The sequence below is a fragment of the Thunnus albacares genome, chromosome 13 (genome assembly GCF_914725855.1).
Source record: "Thunnus albacares chromosome 13, fThuAlb1.1, whole genome shotgun sequence".
In the NCBI taxonomy this organism is placed as follows: domain Eukaryota; kingdom Metazoa; phylum Chordata; class Actinopteri; order Scombriformes; family Scombridae; genus Thunnus; species Thunnus albacares.
Window position 1 is genome coordinate 29,897,812 of NC_058118.1, and position 23,918 is coordinate 29,921,729.

Genomic DNA, 23,918 nt, shown 5'->3' on the forward strand with positions numbered 1-23,918 from the left:
CTTTATTTGTTAAAATCATGTTTACTTCACATATACTGCACATAGTCACTAATCAACTACGATGGTTTTACTGGTGCAAAAGTTCCACTTGACAGCAACAAGTTGACTGGTCTGTGTTCAGTTGTGACTTTTTCTACAGAATTATTGAGCTGCTTTTTTCCTGCTATCTAGTGGACAGAAATCAATACGTGCAGCTTTAATAAGCAACTTGTTTGTCAGGTCATGGTGTTCCCATTTAAAACTTCAACTACAACTATAATCTTAAAGTCAGCAGGAGAAAACCAACCTTTTTGACTGATGTATTGTCCTGGTTGACAGCTTGTGTGTTTCAGTGCTTTCACACAGCCGTCCTCTGTGGAGTCCATACAGTAGAATCCCTCCAGTGGTTGACAAACTGTATTTGATGTTGATGTACATGATGTCTTTATCTGCAGACCGGAACCTGTCAACACATACAGAGGTTACATATGAGATACTAAACTTCTCTTCTGTTAAATCTACTAGACAGCAACAGCATGCTGATCTTTTTTCTGACTTACAGACAATCTTCAGCTTTTATGACATCTTTGGGAAATGTGAAACAATAGTTTCTCCCATTTATGAATTCATATAATAATGAGCTTAGAATAGTAATGTTTTTCAACAGTGAGCAGTATGCTCCACACAAAAGAAAAAAGTGATTATTGATCAATCTCAGATTAAACTGAGAAAACAACAGCACAGATACAATCCTCTAATCATCATTTTCCTCATTGTTGTCATGTAGAAATTTAATGTTACAGTTTTATTGGGAAACTTGCTTGTTAGGCTCTAATTTCCACTGTGGAAGTTGTCTCAAGGCAGTAGACTCGTCATGCTGAGTCTCTGCATCTTCATAATGAAGCCGCCAACCAGACAGTTTATTCACTTCTTACAGCATTGACAGTGAGACTTGCAGTAAAAAAACTTCTTACTGGCCTTAAATCAATACTAAGGCTTAAATTTCTGCAAATAATATGAATATAAATCTACCTGCATCACAGTTTGCACAGATGAAACACTGTTTAAGTCCAGTGGGATGATTCATGTAAGTTTCATCAGTGCAGGGCAGGCAGGATGTACTACTGATCTTTGTACAATCTGTTTTAACTCGACTTCCTGTGGAGAAGAAACAATTTATTATCATCATAATTATCATATTATTCACATTATATTTTAAATAATTGCTATTCTCTCTCTGATCCCTCTTGTTCACCAGGTGACAAATATCATACAAGCATTGTATCTTTCTGTAAATCTTCTGTCATGTCTGAATTAAGAAACAAGGAACATTTAGCTACGTAAAAGTCAGCTGTCAGAAAAAGCATCACTTTGTTTTACTGCTTATAAACAAGCAGTAAACTGTATTGATCCTGCTTTTATGTTTCAGTTAGATCTTACCAGCAGAACATCTAGGACAGCATTCTTCTCCTATTTGGTACTCTGCTGGATGACATGCGAGGATCTGTCCAATGAAGACTTTCAGTATTATTATCTGTGAAGAGTAAAAACAGTTTTTTGTCTCAGTGAAACCTGGTTGAAGTTAAGATATTGTTGAAAACTGTCCTGAATAACTTCCTGCTTTAAGCAGAGAAAGGCAGAATAAAAGACATGACATATACAACACATAACAATGAGGTGGAAAAGAAGAAATGGAGGAATAAAACATGTGATGGTGATAACTGAAAGTGAAGGGAAGGTCAGTGGAGGAGGATGTCAATGGAGGCAAGAAGAAGGAAGAGAGGACCTGAGGGGAGAAGATGACGGCCAGGTAGGACTGAAAAAAGAAGATGAAGATATGGAGACGAAGATGATTTCAGAAGACGACTGAACAGTAAAATGACCAAAGAACACTTTTTTCTTTCCACTTTATGACTAACTGATTTTTAACTTTAAACAATCATTTGTATCATTGAGGTTTTATATTTTTACACTTCTGAGCAGTTTAATGTTATTTGTACAGTTTTATTCACTATGTGTGAAGAAGCATTTTTGCACTTTCAAAAAGTGAAAAAAGTCCTTGATGTGAGACCAGTCCTACACTACTATATAACATAGTTACAATTACACATAATCATATGTCTTCAATAGCTTTAAATATATTTCTAAGCAGTCTTAAAGCTGCTGTACATGTGAAAACAGTTAATTAATGTTTTATAACACACTGTGAAATTGTTATAATCTGATATATAAAAATTTTGTAATTGTTCTTCATTATAGTTTTAATCTCCAACCTGAAAAGGATTTGTACATGTGCACAATCACTTCTTAATGATTATCACACTATACATTTATTCTAAACTATGATAATAATATTTCAAATATTCATATTTATCAACAATTCAAACCATAATTAATATTGTTGGCGATTCATCTTCCATCTATCTATCTTTCAGATTTTAGAGAAGCAACTCTACTGGTTTGTCCTCCTCTTGTCACTATGAATTCTTTTCCAGGAGTCTGTTTGTTTGTTTGTCATTATTTATACATTAAAGTCAGTGTTCAGCACTTCACCTTGTCAATAATCCCCTGACCGCCCCAAACCAGCCTCGTTACGTCACACTGGTATCAGAGAGGTGTCGCTGCTTTTAAATACAAGATAAACTCCTCAATCTGCCTCAATGTTTAAAAACAGCTGTAAACTCTGTTTTAAAATCATTAGTTTTTATAGTATAGACTTTATTGAACAAAATAACAATAATGAAAAGCAGTAAGACCACTTGTATTGTGACTGACTGTCTCAGATTGAATCCATCTACTATCACATGGAAATATTCAAGTAAAGTTCAAGTACCTTAAAATTGTACTTGGATGTATCAGAGCTGTTCAACAACACATGACCCCCCCCCCCCCTCCTTTTGTTATAAACTATTTTACCAACAAAGTTGCAGCTGTCAAAGGTTTTCTTCTCAAAGTCATTTTGTGGATCAAGTTGACAGTTTTGATGAATTGAAGACACAATCTCACTGAGATTTGGGATGAAGAGAGATGTCACATCCAAATCTGAGGGACAACATCTGGAAACAAAAAGAAAACTTTGGTCTTGTACACAGCTCGTATTTTAGTTAACTGCCATTCTCAGAGGTTAAACTTCAGTCCTGTTTGTTTCATGTCAAAGCTCATTAAAAGTCTTCAGAGACAAATGTCATTTAGAAAAATGTTAGTTTGTCTTGTTTCTTGTTACTGGATAGTGTATTGAGCTGAACTCTTGGCATTGACCATTTGCATTAATACTCCTTACTTACTTACTTACAGCACAGCTCAGACTTGAGAGAACAGAAAGATTTTAGACAGTGTGAGTATCATAAGTGGAAGATGACAAATGATATCAGAAGTGACTAAAACGGAAACTGACACATTTAAATAGTTGAACAGCAGGTTAAAGGATATTTTAATAGTGTTACAGTTTACAATGTTCTCTTACAAAACGTTATTAACAAAACCAATATAGGCAACAAGCAGCCAGACATCACAGCTTTAACAAAAGATCCGTTGTATTATGTCTAGGATCAGAGCCACGCCTGTAATCTGACTGCTGGTGCACAGTGGAACAATAATTTTGTAAAATGCTGTAGTTTGAAAAAAAAAAAAAACACATAACATTTTAGCCTACTTACCCTGGTTACTGTGGAAAATGGCCGATTAAGCACCGAAGTATAATCAGCAGCTGAATACACTTGTACGAAAGTGAGGAAGAACCAGGAAAAATCAGTAAGAATCAGGAAGAGAAAAATAGGGATTACTGGGCGCAACAGCTCTGTGAGTAGTATTTAAAGGAATGCAGGAAGAGGCAGGTCATGTTCCTGAAACTCCCTTAAAAAAGCTTAAAAAAACTGATACAGTAATCAAAGATAGTAGGCTAAATTGTTATGTTATTGTTTGAAACTACAGCATCTAACAAAAGTATTGTCACTGTTGGTAAGTTACCGCTGAAATCGTGATTCTACCGAACATTAAAACATGACACAATGGTCTCGTTTATCGGTTACGTAGTTTTAATTAATACTTCAGCGTTTTCTGAAGTGCTGCCGGTAACTTTAATAACATGTACGTAAAGTGTATTACAAAACTGGTTGTACACCAGCAGTCTGTGTTTAGTACCAGCAGCGTGCAGCAGCACATAATGCAGTAATTTACCTGCCAACCGATTTTCGCGGGAGTCTCCCTATTTTTACCCCCTTCTCCCGCTGTGCTCCCGTTTTCATAGTTTTTTGCTTTTCGTTATAGCAACATTTTTCTGGGACTGTACAGCTTGCGTGTGCAGCTGCTCTCTCCAGGCAGTCTTACGTCCTCCTCCCTCTGCTCCACTGCGGTCAAGTCAGCCGCCACAACTACTACTATTTCCTATTGCAATAGGAAATAGTAGGACTTGGATGGTCCGTCGACTAAACGTGGTTTGACGTCGCTTTCATTTACTTTCGCCCCTTTGGGACTCAGGCCCTAATGAAAGCGACGTCAAACCACGTTTAGTTGATGGATTACTCATGTCCCTCCAGCAGAAAAGCCTCATTACTGCAATAACGGAAGCGTACGTGCAGTAGCAAATTACGTGGCGGCTCGCTTGACTGTGATTTCCGTAGTGGCGGCTGGCTTGACCGCAGTCTCCGACGCCGATGTGATTCACTACCTGCAGGTGCCGCTGGTTTGTCTCAAGTTTACAAGAATTTGCCAAATGTTAAGATACTAGGCAAACTCAGATAAACAGTCTACTGACAGACAGCTTTCGTTGTGGTTCTCTGTGGTTGTGTAAAACTTAAAGGCGTTGGATGAGACACTGAAGGCAAAGCAGTTGAAAATATCGATTTTTCTACATGTTTATCATCTTTCTATTGTTTTTCTATTGTTTGTTTGTCTGTTTATTTTTTGGTGGGGTTTTTTTTGGTGTTGTGTCTTTGCTTTGCATTGTACTACTTTTGCTTTGTCTGTCAAAGCACTTTGTAAACTGTTTTTAAACGTGCTCTATAAATAAAGATTATTATTATATATATTATTATTGTGCTGGTTGAACAGGTGGTTTGATAAAATACTTATTGGCTTTCAACTCGCAAAGGTTTACAGTAACCAGAATAGTTGTCGTCAATTTGAGTATTAAGGGGGTAAAACTGAACTTTTTCTTTTCAATCCTAAATGTTGGCAGGTATGTAATATAATTAAAGCTGCAAGCAGTGCTGAACGGGCCTTCACGCCTTCGTGCACATTGGGCCACGATGCAGTCGAACGGCTTCTGTCACAGGCATGTAGATGTCTTCAGACCCGGGCTGTTTTCAGACAGTGCAAGAAGGAGATAAACATCACTTCCTTTGTCCACTATATTGCCCGCTGCTGGGGCTGCGTTGCTGCTATTTCGTAGGGGGCACTATTCAGCCAGTTTGCATCACTACTGAATATTGTCATGTAGACGTGTTCAGGCCAGGACTCTTATCAAACATGCAAAGTTTGGGGCAGACTGGAGCATTTGCACTGAAATTACAGCAATTTCCTCTGTCATGGCGAAACATCAAAACTCAACGCCACGCCACAGCCACACGCTTCAATGATAGCTAAATTATAGCATATTAGGCACATTACCGCCACCCTCTGCTTTGGACTGTAAACCAAATATTAAATCCTACACATAAATCCTGTCTGTCTAATAAACTCAAAAAGAAAAAACTGCTGCTCCACCCACTTGGCAGGTTCATTAAAGTTTTAATGCTGAGCTCTGGAACTCCAGTCTTCCTGAGTTCTTCCCTCATATATTGTCTTTTTTGATCATACTTAGTACAATCTATGCTTGCATGTGTAATAGTTTCCTCAGTCAAGTGGGTAAAAATATGTGCATATATCAGCAATCACCAAAAATGATAGTCAAAAAGTAATCGTGTTAAATAACCGTGATGTCAATATTGAGCAAAAAATAATTGTGATTATGCTTTTTGCCATAATCAAGCACCCCTAAAGAGAACATACATTTTGATTTACATACACACACACAAAGCATTTAAATATGTATGTGATAAATTGTTGTCTTTAATTAACAGTTACTTGAACATTTTTCAGTGTGCTCCTAAATTTCTATGTGTGCTCCTAATTTTTTTCATTTAGGAACACATGTACTTCTCGACAAAAAAGTAAGCATTGAACACTGCTGTCAGATGTGTAGAGACAATAAGTAACTGCAGCTGGACACAGAAAAATACTCATATATTTGAATGGAGAGTGTGAGCGAACCGCTAGGTGCTCGGGCCCTAATAAAGGAAAAACTGCAGTACAGAGCTACAAAATTTAGTTTTGATTTTATTTTTCTGCAGCACTTTATCACTAAACTGTCACTCTCACTCCATTTTTTCCCTTCCCTTCATAGGTCATCCCCACTACTGAATTATACATATAAGACTCATAATTATTGTAAAATAAATGATAATAACAAAAAAATTAAAAATCATATTGTAGTAGGAATTTTCATCGCAAATCCATTGATACAGGTTTGAAAGTGGTCTGACTTATAGTTTAGACGCCAGACGTCCCAGTTTTGCACAAAGTCCATGCCCAGAGATTGCCTCCCCATTGGTTTACATTGTAAGGTGTGATGTCGCACTCTAACTTTCAGGGCTTACTAAATCTAAACCGTTCGAGTTATTACAAAGTTTTTAATAACTTTTGTTCAGCACAGTGTGATAAATCATGTATAAACTTTGAAGCCAATACCATTAAGGCCCTAGGAGGAGATAGCGCTTATTCGGGGTCCAAAATTGGGGAAAAGTCATAGTTTCATGTGTGTATTGCGGACTTCCTGTTCAGGGGTGTCAGTGTATGATTTGTAAGTCTTGATGAGTCGAATAATTGAGTTTTGGTTCGATCACTCTACGACATTCCTATGGGTCATGGCGGCCATATTCGTTACATAGGTGGCGCTCTCAAGCACATTTTGGAATTTTGGGGGGTTCATTTTTACATTTTATCAAATTTTTCACCAGACCTGGTGTGCGTGAGTTTTTGGTGAGTTTTTGAGCATGTTTAGGGGGTCAAATTTAGGTCTGAAGTGGCGAGATAATAAAGAAAGAAAGAAAGAAAGAAAGAAAGAGAACAGATACAAGAGGGTCTCCGCCCCTTTCGCCCCTATTGTATTTCGTGTGTTTGTTTCTTTCTTCTTCTTTTTATAAAGTCAGGTAAAGTTGACCAGACCTGTCAGCCCAGGTCTGACAACATCTACATGCTTGTGACAGAAGCCCTTGGACTGTGCCATGCCCCGAACAGTAAAGGATAGAAAACACATGTAAATTCAAGATTTGTAGGTCAAAGTCTCATGACTCATTTAAAGTTCAAATGAAGTTTGTATCTAAAACAACAAACCTAAAGGTACAAAGTTTCTTTTTTCATCACTGCATTCAAAGATGATTGCTTTTTGTCTCCTTATAGATTAAAGGAATAGTTTGACATTTTGAGACACTGATTTGCTTTCTTTCTCAGACTTAGAGGAGAAGATCAATACCACTCTTATATGTTTTTTTAAATGTGAAGCTAACAGCCAGTTAGCTTAGCTTACACAAGGACTAGAAACAGGGGGAAACAGCTAGCCTGGCTCCATATGAAGGTATAAAAATCCACGTACCAGCACCTCTAAAGTTCGGTTATTCATGTTATATCTTGTTAATTAGTGAACTTTAGAGGTGGGATGATTTTTTAACCTTTTTGACAGAGTCTGACTAGCCGTTTCCAGTCTTTGTGCTAAGCTAAGTTACTGTCTCCTGGCTATCGCTTCATATTTAATGTACAAACAGGAGAGTGCTATCAGTCTTTTCAAGTCTACTGCCCAAAATGTCAAAGAATTTCCTTAACAATACACTGTTATCACTGAGTATGTGTAGTTATGCAGCGTTTTATGTGTTCCTGCTTCCACTCTACAGAAGAGGAAGATGAGCAAGAACTGACCTATGCTAATGTGAAGATCGTGCAGCAGCAACGGAGGTAGATGCATCAGACGGCAGAGATGGAGGCGGAGAACGGCCAAGTCAAGTTTTCATGGTGACCTCGGAAAACTGTTAAATCAACAGAAGATGAATGTGTGTACGCTAAGGTCCATGAAAGCAGGTGATACACAGTGTTCAGCGTTTTTACAAAGACATATATTATCATTCATCACTTGTAATGTACTCCTGGGTATTCTTCCCTCAGCTCTCTAGAAGACCAAAGATAAGTTTGCATGTAATGACTGGTCTCTGAATTTGTTTCCATTACATGAACACTTCTGCTTTTTCTTAGGCATGACATTTCATTCTTGCAAAATTTATCATTTGCAATAGATTTTTTAAGACAAGGTGTTGAAACCATTTGTGTCAGTTAAAGGATGCAACAAGACAAATGAACGAGTTGTGTTGTCCTGCTTACTCTTAAATTAAAGTTACTTCATGGGGTAAATTTGTAGATGGAGTTAACATGTAGTCTTTTCATTACTAATTACATTATTATATCATTTTTATTATACATTATTTTAGGATGAACGCCTTATTATACATTGTTATATATAGTTTTTCTGTTTCTGTTTCTGTCTGGAGTCAAATGAAGGGACAGTTTAAAACTAAATGTGATGCAACAACTTGTCAGTTTCTTAACACAAGATGTGTTTATCAGTTAACACCAGCAAGTTATATTTCCTATATTTTGCTTGATGCACTTCCTATGTGTGTGTTTGTGGATTCCAGTTAACAAAGTACCTTACAAAACTAAAAGATAGATATCCAAATTACTCAACCATAGTGACACTGAACAACTTTTAACTATTTCATTATTTGAATAATTCAGAGTTTGAGTTATTCAAGCTCCAACTTTCAAATCTGGAGGAGAAACAAATCCACATTCTGAATATTTATATGAATTAGGTTGCTGACTTAAATTGCTTGTTGTCCTGTATTAACCAGAAGTTTGAATTAAATTGATGTTTTAGTTAATTACTATCGTGCAGGTGAATGTGGGATAAATGTTAGAACACAGAACACATTCATAGCAGCGATTACATACTGTAAGCTGTAATTGCAAATCTGTGGAAACTGACCACTGCTCTTCAGAACTTGAAAGAGTGCTTTCATCACTTAAAACAACTCAATATCAATTTTTAAGGGATTGGAGCTCTCAGCTCCAACCCAGCTCTCCTTTGGAAATGTTCACTGCACTTTAAACTTATATTCCCAACAAGAACTAATAGAAATACAGTAGATATATATCTACTAGGGATGTGCAGAAAGCCCAGTATTTGTATTTGTATCTATATTTTTTTGAGGCAGCAAAATTATGTGTATTTGTATTTGAATAAAAGTGGAAAGAGCCTTAAAAATCATGTTTTTGTTTTTTTATTATGCTTTTAATTTTAGAAAATGAAAGTGTTACAATAAGTGTTCATGAATAAACTACCTTCTGAAGGAGGTCCACAAACCGGGTCTCCAACTGGAGTCTCCTAGATCATAGATGACTGATGCAAACATGATGATCCAGAGACATAGTTGTGCTAAACTGGCCTTTAATCTTTTCCCCATGAGCACAAATAGACAGTTTACATGTTGAACTACCAGCTGTCATTCTAAAATCCCAGTTTGATGGTAGAATATGGCCTCATTTATTGAATCAGTAAATGTTTTTCTGTGTATCAAAAGACTGATCAATCACTTGTTTTACAGTTTATCTTATGTTTTCAGTTGTCCTGATGTCTTTTGGGCATCATGGAAGGGAACTGAAATACAGCAGACAACAGCTGCTAGGTTGGTACTGCATGACATCATGACATGTCACCTGTGGCTTGGATTGTACTTCATCGTCTGCCAAATGAAATGTAATGTTAGTGTAAAGTATAGTATCAGAGTTTTGTTTGTCATAGGCTTCATTATATGTCTGTGACTGTTGAGTAGTACAAGAAAGAAGGAGATGAGGAAGTCATGACAACATAAAGATCACAGGAAGAAGGTGGTGTCTTGTTTTCTTTCCTGTAAGTAGTGACCATGTTAAATTCACTCTCTTTCCCCCTCTCCACCTATAAAACCTGTAACTGAATTCAATACAGTTTTTATACCTTCTTATCTGAGGTTGATCTCTAACAGAAGACATTTCAGGCTGTTCAGTGTAGGATGTTCATGTTTTCTATTGAATAAAGTAAAGAAGTTTGTCTGAAAGCTGCTGACTGGGTCAACAGAGGCTGAACAGTGAGGAGACATGGAAGCTGTGGTTGGACTGTTGCTGATACTATTCGGAGTCTCTCATGGTGAGCTGTTTCACTATCTGACATGTTAGTATTGGATTTGATATTGTGCAAATAAGATGTTTTGTGTTCAATTAGAAATCATTATTGATGATTTTATGCAGCCACAAGATCACTTTTAGTCAATAAGTACAGTTTGACATCATCCTAACTGATGCAGCTTAAATACTGTTCCAGGCTAGAAAACAGCTTTGACCAAATAAATACTTTTAAAAAGTATTTATTTTAAAATGAACCCTGTTCATTAGTGAGTATGACGCACAACACATAGTTTAGTGATAGTTTAGAGCTGCGGTTGACTGCCAGTAAATGGTTTTGATGTTGTTACAACCTGAAAGCTCTCTAGGGTCGCCATCTTGACACGACCAGAAAAAAACGCAACAAATGAAGCATTCAGAGCAGGCTGAAGACCTGAATATTAACAGGGATTATTTTTCGTACATTAACCTCAAGTTTTAGAACTGGGACCATGTTTAACACAGATATCCAACATCATAACAGCATGAAAATAACAGAAAATCACAAAAAACATAATATGTACCCTTTAATGTTTCTGTTTTAAAACATGAATATTTGCACCGGCATAGTACATTGTCCTAGTCATTAATTTAGTAGAAATGGAATGACCACATTGTGATAATAACTTTTTTAAAATGTATTTTTCTATTTTTCCAGGTGTTGAAACCCACTGTGATGGCAGACAGGATGGAGCTCAGTGTTATGGAGCTCTGGGAGGAACTGTGGTGCTCCAGCTGATGGACAGCGCATCAAAAATATTTAAATACCAATGGACAAAAAACAAAACCTTAAAAATACTTGATGGGAGAAAGGATAAGATTGTGTCTAATGAGATGAAGGACAGATCCGTCTTTACTCCCAGTAATGGAACATTTAGGATAAATAACCTGAGCAGGACTGATGGTGCTGAATATACCCTTCATATCTTTGATTCAAATGGACGGGAATTAGAACAGCGGACTCTTCAGTTGTCTATTCAAGGTAAATAACTACTTTTGCTTTCATTAATCTTATAATTTAATTTGTATTATTCATAATAAACCAACAAATGATTTTAGAAAATTACACTAGGTAAATACACTTACATAAATACACATACTACTGTACAAATACTATTTCTATATTTTACCTTTGCAAACAATCATTTCACATGAAACACTCAAAGTCTGCCACACAACTACAGTATAGGGTTGCATTTCCTGAAACATTTTAGTCTGTACTTCTGTATATGAATTCACATTGTAAACATTGAATATGTTTAAAGCCACATTAAAAAGTCATGTGAGTGTGTTTCTCTCAGCTCCTGTGTCCTCTGTCCTGCTGGACTCTGAGTGTTTGTCCCAGAGAGAGATGAGGGTGTCCTGCTCCTCTGAGGGAGGGGACAGTCCTCAGTACAGCTGGACTCTGGATGGACACACACTGACAGACGCTCAGCTCCTCTCTGGAAATAAAGAGACCAACAACATCACTCTGAAACAAGACGTATCAGGACTACTGGTCTGCTCGGTCAGGAATCACGTCAGTAATGTCTCGAAAGAAACAAAGATATCTATGTGTGGTGAGACAGAACATAACTAGAAATCAACTTGATAATTAATTATTACACTGTACATTAGTCACAGTTGATCTGTTTGTTTGTCCGTAGGCTTCATATTCATCAACTGCACCTTACCCGACGGGACAAACATATCACAGTGTGTGATTTCAGCCAATAACACCCTGTGTATTGATCCAACAACAACCCCTCCCATGATCACAAACATTACAGGTAAGAAGACTGGCATCACAGTGTCAATTAAACCCTCAAATCAAACTGTGACCAACTCCAGCAGTGATGACCCATGGCACAGTCACATTAGTAAGTGAAAACTAACTCTGCTGCAGTGGATTCATTCATGTCATTTTCTCCTTTTGTCTCATGTATATGTGCATAATAACACCTTTCATTAAGAACATGGTTACTGAAAGATCTGTGTTTCTCTTGTGTCTTTTATTACTACAACATGTCATTTTCCAGTAATGGCTGGTGTTCTCTCAGCGCTGGTAATTCTGTCAGTAGTCACGGTGGCAGTCGTCTGTAGTCACAGGAAAAAGCAAAACAACAAACCTAAAGGTACAAAGTTTCTTTTTTCATCACTGCACTCAAAGATGATTGTTTCTTGTCTACTTATAGATTAAAGGAATAGTTTGACATTTTGGGACACTGATTTGCTTTCTTTCTCAGAGTTAGAGGAGAAGATCAATACCACTCTTATATGTTTTTTAAATGTAAAGCTAACAGCCAGTTAGCTTAGCTTAGCACAAAGACTAGAAACAGGGGGAAACAGCTAGCCTGGCTCCATACGAAGGTATAAAAATCTGCCTACCAGCACCTCTAAAGTTCAGTTATTCATGTTATATCTTGTTAATTAGTGAACTTTAGAGGTGGGAGGATTTTTTAACCTTTTTGACAGAGTCTGACTAGCTGTTTCCAGTCTTTGTGCTAAGCTGAGCTACTGTCTCCTGGCTATCGCTTCATATTTAATGTACAAACAGGAGAGTGCTATTAATCTTTTCAAGTCTACTGCCCAAAATGTCAAAGAATTTCCTTAACAATACACTGTTATCACTGAGTATGTGTAGTTATGCAGCATTTTATGTGTTCCTGCTTCCACTCTACAGAAGAGGAAGATGAGCAAGAACCGACCTATGCTAATGTGAAGATCGTGCAGCAGCAACGGAGGCAGATGCATCAGACGGCAGAGATGGAGGCGGAGTACAGCCAAGTCAAGTTTTCAGGGTGACCTCAGAAAACTGTTAAACCAACAGAAGATGAATGTGTGTACGCTAAGGTCCATAAAAGCAGGTGATATACAGTGTTCAGCGTTTTTACAAAGACATATATTATCATTCATCACTTGTAATGTACTCCTGGGTTATGACTGGCATCAGTATGAAAACCTGCCAAAGGAGCTCAAACACTCAGGTGCATCATTTGAATCACACTGTGGCTAATTTTTTGTATAATATTTAATATTTTCTTCAAATATATATATATATTTTCAAGTATTCCTTGATTCCTTGATCCATTCCTTTTACATGATGTAATACATCCTTGTTTTAACTCTTTTTTAATTTATAAGCATATTTACATTTAATTGATTGTTAAAACACAGAAAACTTGCAGTGCACAGTGTGCTCTTACATTGGTTTATCAAAGGTTTTGTGCTGTGTGGTGTGTGTTGGGACTTAATCTCATATTTGGCCACACCTCTTCCCTCAGCTCTCTAGAAGACCAAAGATAAGTTTGCATGTAATGACTGGTCTCTGAATTACATGAACACTTCTGCTTTTTCTTAGGCATGACATTTCATTCTTGCAAAATTGTTTTATCATTTGCAATAGATTTTTTAAGACTAGTTTATTAGCTTTATTTATTACAGGGTGTTGAAACCATTTGTGTCAGTTAAAGGATGCAACAAGACATATGAACGAGTTGTGTTGTCCTGCTTACTCTTAAATTAAAGTTACTTCATGGGGTGAATTTGTAGATGGAGTTAACGTGTAGTCTTTTCATTACTAATTACATTATTATATCATTTTTATTATACATTATTTTAGGATGAACGCCTTATTATACATTATTATATATAGTTTTTCTGTTTCTGTTTCTGTCTGGAGAAATGAGAGAGTCAAATGAAGGGATAGTTTAAAACTAAATGTGATGCAACAACTTGTCAGTTTCTTAACACAAGATGTGTTTATCAGTTAAAACCATCAAGTTATATTTCCTATATTTTGCTTGATGCACTTCCTATGTGTGTGTTTGTGGATTCCAGTTAACAAAGTACCTTACAAAACTAAAAGATAGATATCCAAATTACTCAACCATAGTGACACTGAACAACTTTTAACTATTTCATTATTTGAATAATTCAGAGTTTGAGTTATTCAAGCTCCAACTTTCAAATCTGGAGGAGAAACAAATCCACATTCTGAATATTTATATGAATTAGGTTGCTGACTTAAATTGCTTGTTGTCCTGTATTAACCAGAAGTTTGAATTAAATTGATGTTTTAGTTAATTACTATTGTGCAGGTGAATGTGGGATAAATGTTGGAACACAGATCACATTCATAGCAGCGATTACATAGTGTAAGCTGTAATTGCAAATCTGTGGAAACTGATCACTGCTCTTCAGAACTTGAAAGAGTGCTTTCATCACTTAAAACAACTCAATATCAATTTTTAAGGGATTGGAGCTCTCAGCTCCAACCCAGCTCTCCTTTGGAAATGTTCACTGCACTTTAAACTTATATTCCCAACAAGAACTAATAGAAATACAGTAGATATATATCTACTAGGGATGTGCAGAAAGCCCAGTATTTGTATTTGTATCTATATTTTTTTGAGGCAGCAAAATTATTTGTATTTGTATTTGAATAAAAGTGGAAAGAGCCTTAAAAATCATGTTTTTGTTTTTTATTATGCTTTTAATTTTAGAAAATGAAAGTGTGACAATAAGTGTTCATGAATAAACTACCTTCTGAAGGAGGTCCACAAACCGGGTCTCCAACTGGAGTCTCCTAGATCATAGATGACTGATGCAAACATGATGATCCAGAGACATAGTTGTGCTAAACTGGCCTTTAATCTTTTCCCCATGAGCACAAATAGACAGTTTACATGTTGAACTACCAGCTGTCATTCTAAAATCCCAGTTTGATGGTAGAATACGGCCTCATTTATTGAATCAGTAAATGTTTTTCTGTGTATCAAAAGACTGATCAATCACTTGTTTTACAGTTTATCTTATGTTTTCAGTTGTCCTGATGTCTTTTGAGCATCATGGAAGGGAACTGAAATTCAGCAGACAACAGCTGCTAGGTTGGTACTGCATGACATCATGACATGTCACCTGTGGCTTGGATTGTACTTCATCGTCTGCCAAATGACATGTAATGTTAGTGTAAAGTATAGTATCAGAGTTTTGTTTGTCATAGGTTTCATTATATGTCTGTGACTGTTGAGTAGTACAAGAAAGAAGGAGATGAGGAAGTCATGACAACATAAATTTCTTGAGAAGATGATGGTGTCTTGTTTTCTTTCTTGTAAGTAGTGACCATGTTAAATTCACTTCCTTTCCCCCTCTCCACCTCTAAAACCTGTAGCTGAATTCAATACAGTTTTTATACCTTCTAATCTGAGGTTGATCTCTAACAGAAGACATTTCAGCCTGTTCAGTGTAGGATGTTCATGTTTTCTATTGAATAAAGTACAGAAGTTTGTCTGAAAGCTGCTGACTGGGTCAACAGAGGCTGAACAGTGAGGAGACATGGAAGCTGTGGTTGGACTGTTGCTGATACTATTCGGAGTCTCTCATGGTGAGCTGTTTCACTATCTGACATGTTAGTATTGGATTTGATATTGTGCAAATAATATGTTTTGTGTTCAATTAGAAATCATTATTGATGATTTTATGCAGCCACAAGATCACTTTTAGTCAATAAGTACAGTTTGACATCATCCTAACTGATGCAGCTTAAATACTGTTCCAGGCTAGAAAACAGCTTTGACCAAATAAATACTTTTAACAAAGAAGAATCAACTGACAACTAGGATTTCAGGGATTAGTTTCACGTGCATACCCTGTTCATTAGTGAGTATGACGCACAACACATAGTTTAGTGATAGTTTAGAGCTGTGGTTGACTGCCAGTAAATGGTTTGATGTTGTTACAACCTGAAGGCTTTCTGTAGGTTAACTTTGAAATCACAGGTTGTGGAGCAAATAAACGCTAATGAAATTTTTGTGAGATCCAAATCTCAGGACTTTGCAAATACAGTTGATAGCACAAAATGAATGAAATTTAATTTGAACAATGGAAACCCTCTCACTTACCAAAAATCAGAAATGACAGAATGATCATAATGAAATCTTAAGGAACCTGGAGATATACAATATCTTTTGTATTCTGACTGAATCTGTGAGGAAGAATGAAAACATCTCACAGTGCTGCTGAGTAATAATTATCACAATCACTCCAGAAATATAGTATTACTGTATTTGCTTGGCAATGAACAATAGTTCATATCCAACATATGGCTGCCCTGATCTTTATTAGAAACTGTATAAAACAACAAGAACGTGTTATTATCAATGTTTTATGATGTGACACCGCTAAGGTTAAGGTCTGGTCAGGTTGAGGCACAAAAACCACTTGGGTTAGGGCAGTCCTTCTCAAATAGTGGGGCGGTGCGATGCTGGACCGGTGTGTTTACTGTGTGTTACTGTGTGTTCACATCACAGACACTGAGTGAATTCTGGCTGAGTGTAGAGAGGCAGTATCCACTCTTAGGGCAGAAGGCTATGGGCATTCTTATTCCCTTTGCAACATCATATCTTTGTGAGACTGGCTTCTCTGCTGTTGCTGCACTGAAGACCAAGTACAGGTCCCAGCTAAACATTGAACAGGAGCTGAGAGTTGCAGTATCATGCTTCAAACCCTGCTTTGAAAAGCTGAGCACTGCAAAACGTGCTCATTGTAGCCATTAATCCTGACTTCCTCATTTTGATAAAAAAAAAAATCAGCACAAATTGTTTTATTCATTTTTGTTTTGTAGGTTTAAGTGTTTATATTGTTCTCCTTAGTTAATGTTGCTGATCAATTTGAATGTATTATTATTTATTGATTTTATTTAATTTTATTTTTCAGAATGTTTATCGTTTAAATAAGGATTTAATTTTTTTTAATTTCAGGCAAATTGATGCACTTTAAATCTTTTCTGTTACAAACTAAAAAACAATGTTAATAGAATTATTCTTTGTTGTAAGTTGATCTATACTTCTTTCTTTTTTTGTTTTCTTTAATGTTAATAAGGATACAATGTTATGCAGAGGTGTACTTATAACAATTTTATAGACAAATGATACTGTTTATAGTCGTGGCGGAGAGTGGGGGGGCGCAAAATCTTTTCTTCTTCCTAGGGGGGGCGTAACAGAAAATAATTGAGAAGCACTGGGTCAGGGAAAGGTCATGGTTTGGGTTAAAATTATCACTTGAAATGTGGCGTGGGATAAAGTTACTACTTCCTAACAATTCTGGCGAGGGTTTCGCAAATATAGACTCGCCATCTTGACACGACCAGAAAAAAACGCAACAAATGAAGCGTTCAGAGCAGGCTGAAGACCTGAATTTTAACAGGGATTATTTTTCGTACATTAACCTCAAGTTTTAGAACTGGGACCATGTTTAACACAGATATCCAACATCATAACAGTATGAAAATAACAGAAAGTCACAAAAAACATAATATGTACCCTTTAATGTTTCTGTTTTAAAACATGAATATTTGCACTGGCATAGTACATTGTCCTAGTCATTAATTTAGTAGAAATGGAATGACCACAATTGTGATAATAACTTTTTTAAAATGTATTTTTCTATTTTCCAGGTGTTGAAACCCACTGTGATGGCAGACAGGATGGAGCTCAGTGTTATGGAGCTCTGGGAGGAACTGTGGTGCTCCAGCTGATGGACAACACCTCAGAAATATTTAAATACCAATGGACAAAAAAAAAAACCACAATAATACTTTTTGTGACAAAAAATAAGATTGTGTATAATGAGATAGAGGACAGATCCATCTTTACTCCCAGTAATGGAACATTTAGGATAAATAACCTGAGCAGGACTGATGGTGCTGAATATACCCTTAAAACCTTTGATTCAAATGGACGGGAATTAGAACAGCGGACTCTTCAGTTGTCTATTCAAGGTAAATAACTACTTTTGCTGTCATTAATCTTATCATTTAATTTGTATTATTCACAATAAACCAACAGATGATTTTGGAAAATTACACTAGGTAAATACACTTACATAAATACACATACTACTGTACAAATACTATTTCTATATTTTACCTTTGCAAACAATCATTTCACATGAAACACTCAAAGTCTGCCACACAACTACAGTATAGGGTTGCATTTCCTGAAACATTTTAATCTGTACTTCTGTATATGAATTCACATTGTAAACATTGAATATGTTTAAAGCCACATTAAAAAGTCATGTGAGTGTGTTTCTCTCAGCTCCTGTGTCCTCTGTCCTGCTGGACTCTGAGTGTTTGTCTCAGGGAGAGATGAGGGTATCCTGCTCCTCTGAGGGAGGGGACAGTCCTCAGTACAGCTGGACTCTGGATGGACACACATTGACAGACGCTCAGCTCCTCTCTGGAAATAATGAGACCAACAACATCACTCTGAAACAAGACGTCTCAGGACTACTGGTCTGCTCGGTCAGGAATCACGTCAGTAATGTCTCGAAAGAAAAGAAGATATCTATGTGTGGTGAGACAGAACATGACTAGAAATCAACTTGATAATTAATTATTACACTGTACATTATTCACAGTTGATCTGTTTGTTTGTCTGTAGGCTTCATATTCATCAACTGCACCTTACCCGACGGGACAAACATATCACAGTGTGTGTTTTCAGCCAATAACACTCTGTGTATTGATCCAACAACAACCCCTCCCATGATCACAAACATTACAGGTAAGAAGACTGGCATCACAGTGTCAATTAAACCCTCAAATCAAACTGTGACCAACTCCAGCAGTGATGACCCATGGTACATTAATAAGTGAAAACTTTCTCACCACACACGCCAGTACAGTCTATAGTACTTTCATAACTTTGCTGTCACAGTGGAAACTTGACATGTGATTTTTGTGTCTCTGTATTTGAACAGATAACTCGCTGCTTGTGTTTGTTTTGCGAGCAGTTGTGGTACTTTCTCTGTTGGGTGGGATTGCCATCTATTTTGCTTGGAAGAAGAAGAAATACAACAAAGTTGAAACCTCCACCAGACCACAAATAAAGGACCATCCAGAGAACTCCTTCGCAATGGTTGAATTGTGAAGTTCTGCATCTGAACGTTAACTTTGTGAAAGCATCAGGATGGTTTTCACCTTCTGCAGTGATTGGTCACGTGTCTTTATAGGTATAAAAAAAATGACAGGATTTACTGTGAAATCTCTCTCCTGTTTTTATTCTTTACAAAACTTCTTCTGCCACTGTGTTCACAGCCCAGCAGCTCGCTGTGAGTACCTTTACAAAAAAGTCTTAGTTAGTGTTTTCTGCGGCTCAGTGCATCCTTTATAAAGATTTCAAAAGTAAACAGACTTGTTGTGAAATCATCAGTGTACTGCTGCCTTTAGAGAGTGGTAAAGCCTACAGATCCCCACAGCTCTGCCTGTGATCATAGAACAGAGGAAACATTACAGTTGATACTGTCTGTTGATGATGTACAAAACTTTTTTCTTTCATTACTGCTGAAGTGAATTACAGTCACAATCAAAGACACGTTAATGTCTAAATGTGCTGAAAGTGTCCATTTATTTTAAAGGAAAACGTCACATTGTGAATAGAGCTTATATTGTTAGTTTATTACTGAAACTCATTTTGATAATATTTGGAAATTATTGTACTGTAGATTTCCATATCCTGACTGTCTGACTAAAACCTTTTATCTCCAAATTTGGTGATTTTCTTACTTCTTAAATTCAACCAATTTAAACACATTGGATTATTGAAATATGTACTGTCAGAGGTTGATGTTTTGAAGATACATGGCTTTCACTTTTGTACAGGAATGTTGAATTTAGTAGCTACATATATTGTGAAAATCACAGTTTTGTATTCAAAGGTTTTTATTGACACATTTGTTTGTACTAAAGCCCAAAATGTGATTTTACAACACATAAAATGCTGGAATGTGAACTTATATGACTGAAGTGTCATATCATCGTTTGTTTCTATCCAATCAGAATTTAAAGTAACAATTAATCAGTTCAATCAGTTTTGTATTTTGAATGTAGTTGAGCTGCCTTTTTGTTGACATTTGTATCACGGATTGTACCTTTAATGCCTGCTGAGAACTGAATGAACCCTCCAGTCTCATCACTAGTATAAGTAGATGTGAGGTTTCCCTCTGCTGGTTCACAGAGGCGTCACCATTATTTATGGATAGTTCTGTATTCATAAAACTCTGCTGAGATCAGTAAAAATAGATCAAATATTTACATGCTTCAGTTTAAGGTAAAATAATGATCAATAGAGCATACTGAGCAATACATTACTCTCCATCATAGAGTTATTATACTTCACGTATACGTGTGACACAGCAGCATCAGCTGTACGGTGTTATGTTACACTCTGTGTACACTGTATTTATGATCTCTGTCGGATAAACATAAGTGTGTTCGTGAAAACGTATATATTAACTTTTAATTCACTTCACAACGTGGCATTATGTGACAGAAATATGCACATACATTATTATCTGCCAGACTTATAAAGACGCAGATACACCTGGTTCTGCTTTTTTAAATGTCACACACTGTGGAATCACATGCACGAGCCTCATTTGCTGTCACAGTGAGCCAAAAATGGATGTAAAGGTCTTTAAACCTCCGTTTGCACGTCAACAGTTGTGTCCGTTCTGCTCATCAGACCTCAGTGAGAATTACGCACAGGCTCTCCAACAGCTGATCATTACGCACGGTTGCTGTGGATGTTTGAAACGACTTTACCTCTAATTCATCACATTTGTCTGCAAACCGTCACCACTGTAAAGTGTCAGTCATCATTATTAAACGTCAGAAGAATGACAAATGATTTATTGATGGAGCTCGTGTTGAAACTGACTTTACAAAGTGCTTCAAAATGAAGTGATCGTTAACAGAGAGATGATGCTGAAATAAACAGAATGATGCTTTAATAAGGTTTAATAATTCACCTTTGAATTTTACTGAAAGCTGTGAAGCAAAAATAACGACACAATCTAGACTGAAGTGCGCACATTGTCAGTGCACATTCTTCCTGTATAAATAGCATAGTTGTTGTGAAACAGCCATATACCCCTGTGATTGGCAGGTTCGTTCTTATGCAATAAAGGGACCCTCCACACACAACACAGTAAAGTGCCATTCAAATAAAACTCGCGGGCCGCACTAATATTAAACTTTCATATCAAGGTGGGGGCCACAAAATATCGGCCTGCGGGCCAATTGATTGAGACCCATGATCTGACGGGTCTGAAGTGACATGTGTAGGTATGTTTACACGCTGTTTGATGTGCTGCAGCTGAGCAGCTAATTAGCATCTAGCTGCTAACTGACGTTAGCAGTGAATGTTTGCTTGGTGGCTCGTTCAACAAGCTGCAGGACAACACGTGTGTTCATGTTTCTAAGTTATCATCAAGTTTTGATGATGTGGACAGAGGTTGTTTCATTCACTACCGTATTCAAAAGAGGAAGGTATCATGCCTCATATTGCAATAATTGAGCATTGAATATTTCATATATTTTATTTTAGTTTATTTAAACATTGGACATCTTAAATGTTGTTTGTCTTGAATGTTTTCATTTAAGACCATGGGCAAACGTTCATTGCTGTTTCGTGCTGTTAGTGTGTTACAAAATAAATAGAAAACAAAGTTTTATTTGTCTCCCCCCTTTTTTTGCTGATCCTAAAAATAATCCCATCTGTGACTCAAATCCTATATATTTTGTGTCGTGCACATAGATAAGAGTGTGTAAATCAAGTATTTGATACATGCATTAATACCTTCTGATGTGAACCTACACTTTTAGATCTGTGAATGTTTTTAGTGTTCAGTCTCTCTAGTATTCAGCACTGATGTGTTCCTGTATCACATTATAAGCTTTGTGGTACTTTATATATTTCTGTATACTAAGAAAATACATAGGAAACACGTGTAAATCATGCAATATCTTGTCTGTTTTTGATGAGAACATAAATCTGTTGTCACAGTAGAACAATACTATAAATTTGAATTTCACTTTGTTAGTAAAATCACTCATCTGAACCAGTCCATGGCTAAAATGAGCTCATCTTTGTTTAGAAACAATATGTATATGCTAAATGTCTTTAAAGAAGCAGCCTTTACACTACTCAGGGGTTTTTGTTTTTAAAAGCAAATTGTTTTATTGGCATATAAAATTGCCCCCCACCCCTCTGATTTCATCAGGTGGGGGACAATGATATAGTTTGATGTGGTAAGTTGGTTTTCCTCCTGTCCTCCCCAGCTTTTTGAGTCACCAGCCGCCACTGGTGTGGGGGTTGAATGCAGCTCATTTTTGTAGGATACAGCAGAAAGGCCTATATACATACAGTACATTATATACAAACTTTGTATGAAGTTTGGTGTTATTATCATTTATTTTATGATAATTACAGGTCTTATATTTATAATTCAGTAGTGGGGATGACATATGAGGGTAAGGGAAAAAATGGAGTAAGGGTAACAGTTTAGTGATAAAGTGCTGTAGAAAAATACCATCAAAACTAAAATTTGTAGCTCTGTACTGCAGTTTTTCCTTCAATAGGGCCTGAGCACCTAGCGGTTCGCTCACACCCTCCATTCAAATATATGAGTAATTTTCTGTGTCCAGCTGCAGTTACTTATTGTCTGTACACACCTGACAGTACACATTTCAATCACACTTTGACCAGGTCATGTGGGTCAAAAGTCTTTACTTTTCTAAAAAATAGACTTGATGAAAATTAGGAAATTAATTTGTTTTACACACAAACTACTTTCCATTTACTAATTGAAATTCCGGTAAATGGGCCCAAAATTTGCATGATTTTGATGACACAGGTGTGAGCAAGACAGACATGTCTCACTTTTTAGAAAATTCTCACACCATTGAGATTTGATGTTTCACCATGACAGAGGAAGTCGCTATAACTTTACTGTAAATGCTCCAGTTCAGCTTCAATTTCGGTTGAATTATGGCTTGTAGAGTTAAATCAAACTTTTATACCGGAAATGAAACTGAGGTACAAATAACAGATACAAGAGTACATGAAACTGAAATTGTGAACACAATAAAAATGTATTTGAAAAGTGACAAAACTCTAGATAATGACTTACTCATGAATATATTTAATGATTGTGGCTGAATCTGTAGGAAATGTGAAGGAAAGCTAAAAGTTGCAAAATCAAATGTATTCTCATTCATTAAACAAAGATCACAAACTCAGGTATAAAACTAATGCTGAACCACAATAACAATTAGAATATGTTGTCCCAATTTGACTTTTTATACACTAACTAATGGTACTGCCACAAGGAGGGAGTTTAAGTTTGTCCACAAGTTGTTAAGTGAAACATTTTTCTGTCTCATATTTTTATATATTTTACAGTAATATTAACAGTCGCTGAACTGCAACTGTTTTCCAGTCACAGGCCTACAAGCTCAGCTGCTCAGCTTCAGGTTTATATGTGGACAAACATTTTTGATGAATGAACTGAATTTCCAGTGTAGAGGGTATGCCATTTCATTCTGGGCTTTTTGGAGTAGTCAGTGTTTCAAAATATGAATTTTTTAGATGCTTTCGGCTACATCTTGTTTCCTTCCTCAGCAGATGGAGTTTGCTCAGTTGTCATGGAGATGGTTCAGTTGTTATCAAGGGACCCAAGTATGGAGTATATATATCATATATCATATATAATATATCGGTCTGATATATTGACTGATATATTTATTGTTCAACAGTCTTGTAATAAACCTTGTAAAACATAACCTGTATGATAGTTAGTAGTTCATGGTATTCCTGTATTAGATTGCATTATAT

General features: G+C 36.5%; 3 protein-coding genes across 5 annotated transcripts in view; 1 reads left to right on the forward strand and 2 right to left on the reverse strand.

The window, feature by feature from the left end:
- Nucleotides 1–4,620, reverse strand: part of LOC122995622 (tumor necrosis factor receptor superfamily member 14-like) — a 51,266-nt gene extending 46,646 nt beyond the window's left edge. The window contains exon 1 of the mRNA XM_044370941.1: nucleotides 4,156–4,620. Within this exon, the coding sequence (XP_044226876.1) occupies nucleotides 4,156–4,223 (68 nt within the window). The 5' untranslated portion in view covers nucleotides 4,224–4,620. The remainder of the gene's footprint in view (nucleotides 1–4,155) is intronic.
- LOC122995631 (tumor necrosis factor receptor superfamily member 14-like) overlaps nucleotides 1–23,918 on the reverse strand; it is a 214,228-nt gene that overhangs the window by 26,696 nt on the left and 163,614 nt on the right. Inside the window, exons 1-5 of one of the 3 annotated variants that reach the window (XM_044370971.1) lie at nucleotides 3,636–4,123; nucleotides 2,896–3,035; nucleotides 1,420–1,513; nucleotides 1,012–1,137; nucleotides 287–442 (exon numbers count right to left, since the gene is read on the reverse strand). The exons of 1 other annotated variant lie outside the window; for it this stretch is intronic. In XM_044370971.1, the coding sequence (XP_044226906.1) occupies nucleotides 287–442; nucleotides 1,012–1,137; nucleotides 1,420–1,513; nucleotides 2,896–2,937 (418 nt within the window). In that variant the 5' untranslated portion in view covers nucleotides 2,938–3,035; nucleotides 3,636–4,123. Of the gene's footprint in view, nucleotides 1–286; nucleotides 443–1,011; nucleotides 1,138–1,419; nucleotides 1,514–2,895; nucleotides 3,036–3,635; nucleotides 4,125–23,918 lie in introns of those variants that run through there. One more of the 3 variants, XM_044370975.1, reaches the window with a different exon arrangement.
- LOC122995625 (T-cell surface antigen CD2-like) lies at nucleotides 10,064–13,362 on the forward strand. The gene is made up of 6 exons (XM_044370945.1): nucleotides 10,064–10,246; nucleotides 10,919–11,242; nucleotides 11,562–11,819; nucleotides 11,907–12,029; nucleotides 12,279–12,374; nucleotides 12,923–13,362. Exons 1-6 carry the CDS (start codon nucleotides 10,198–10,200, stop codon nucleotides 13,042–13,044), a joined length of 972 nt encoding a protein of 323 aa, XP_044226880.1. The 5' UTR covers nucleotides 10,064–10,197; the 3' UTR covers nucleotides 13,045–13,362.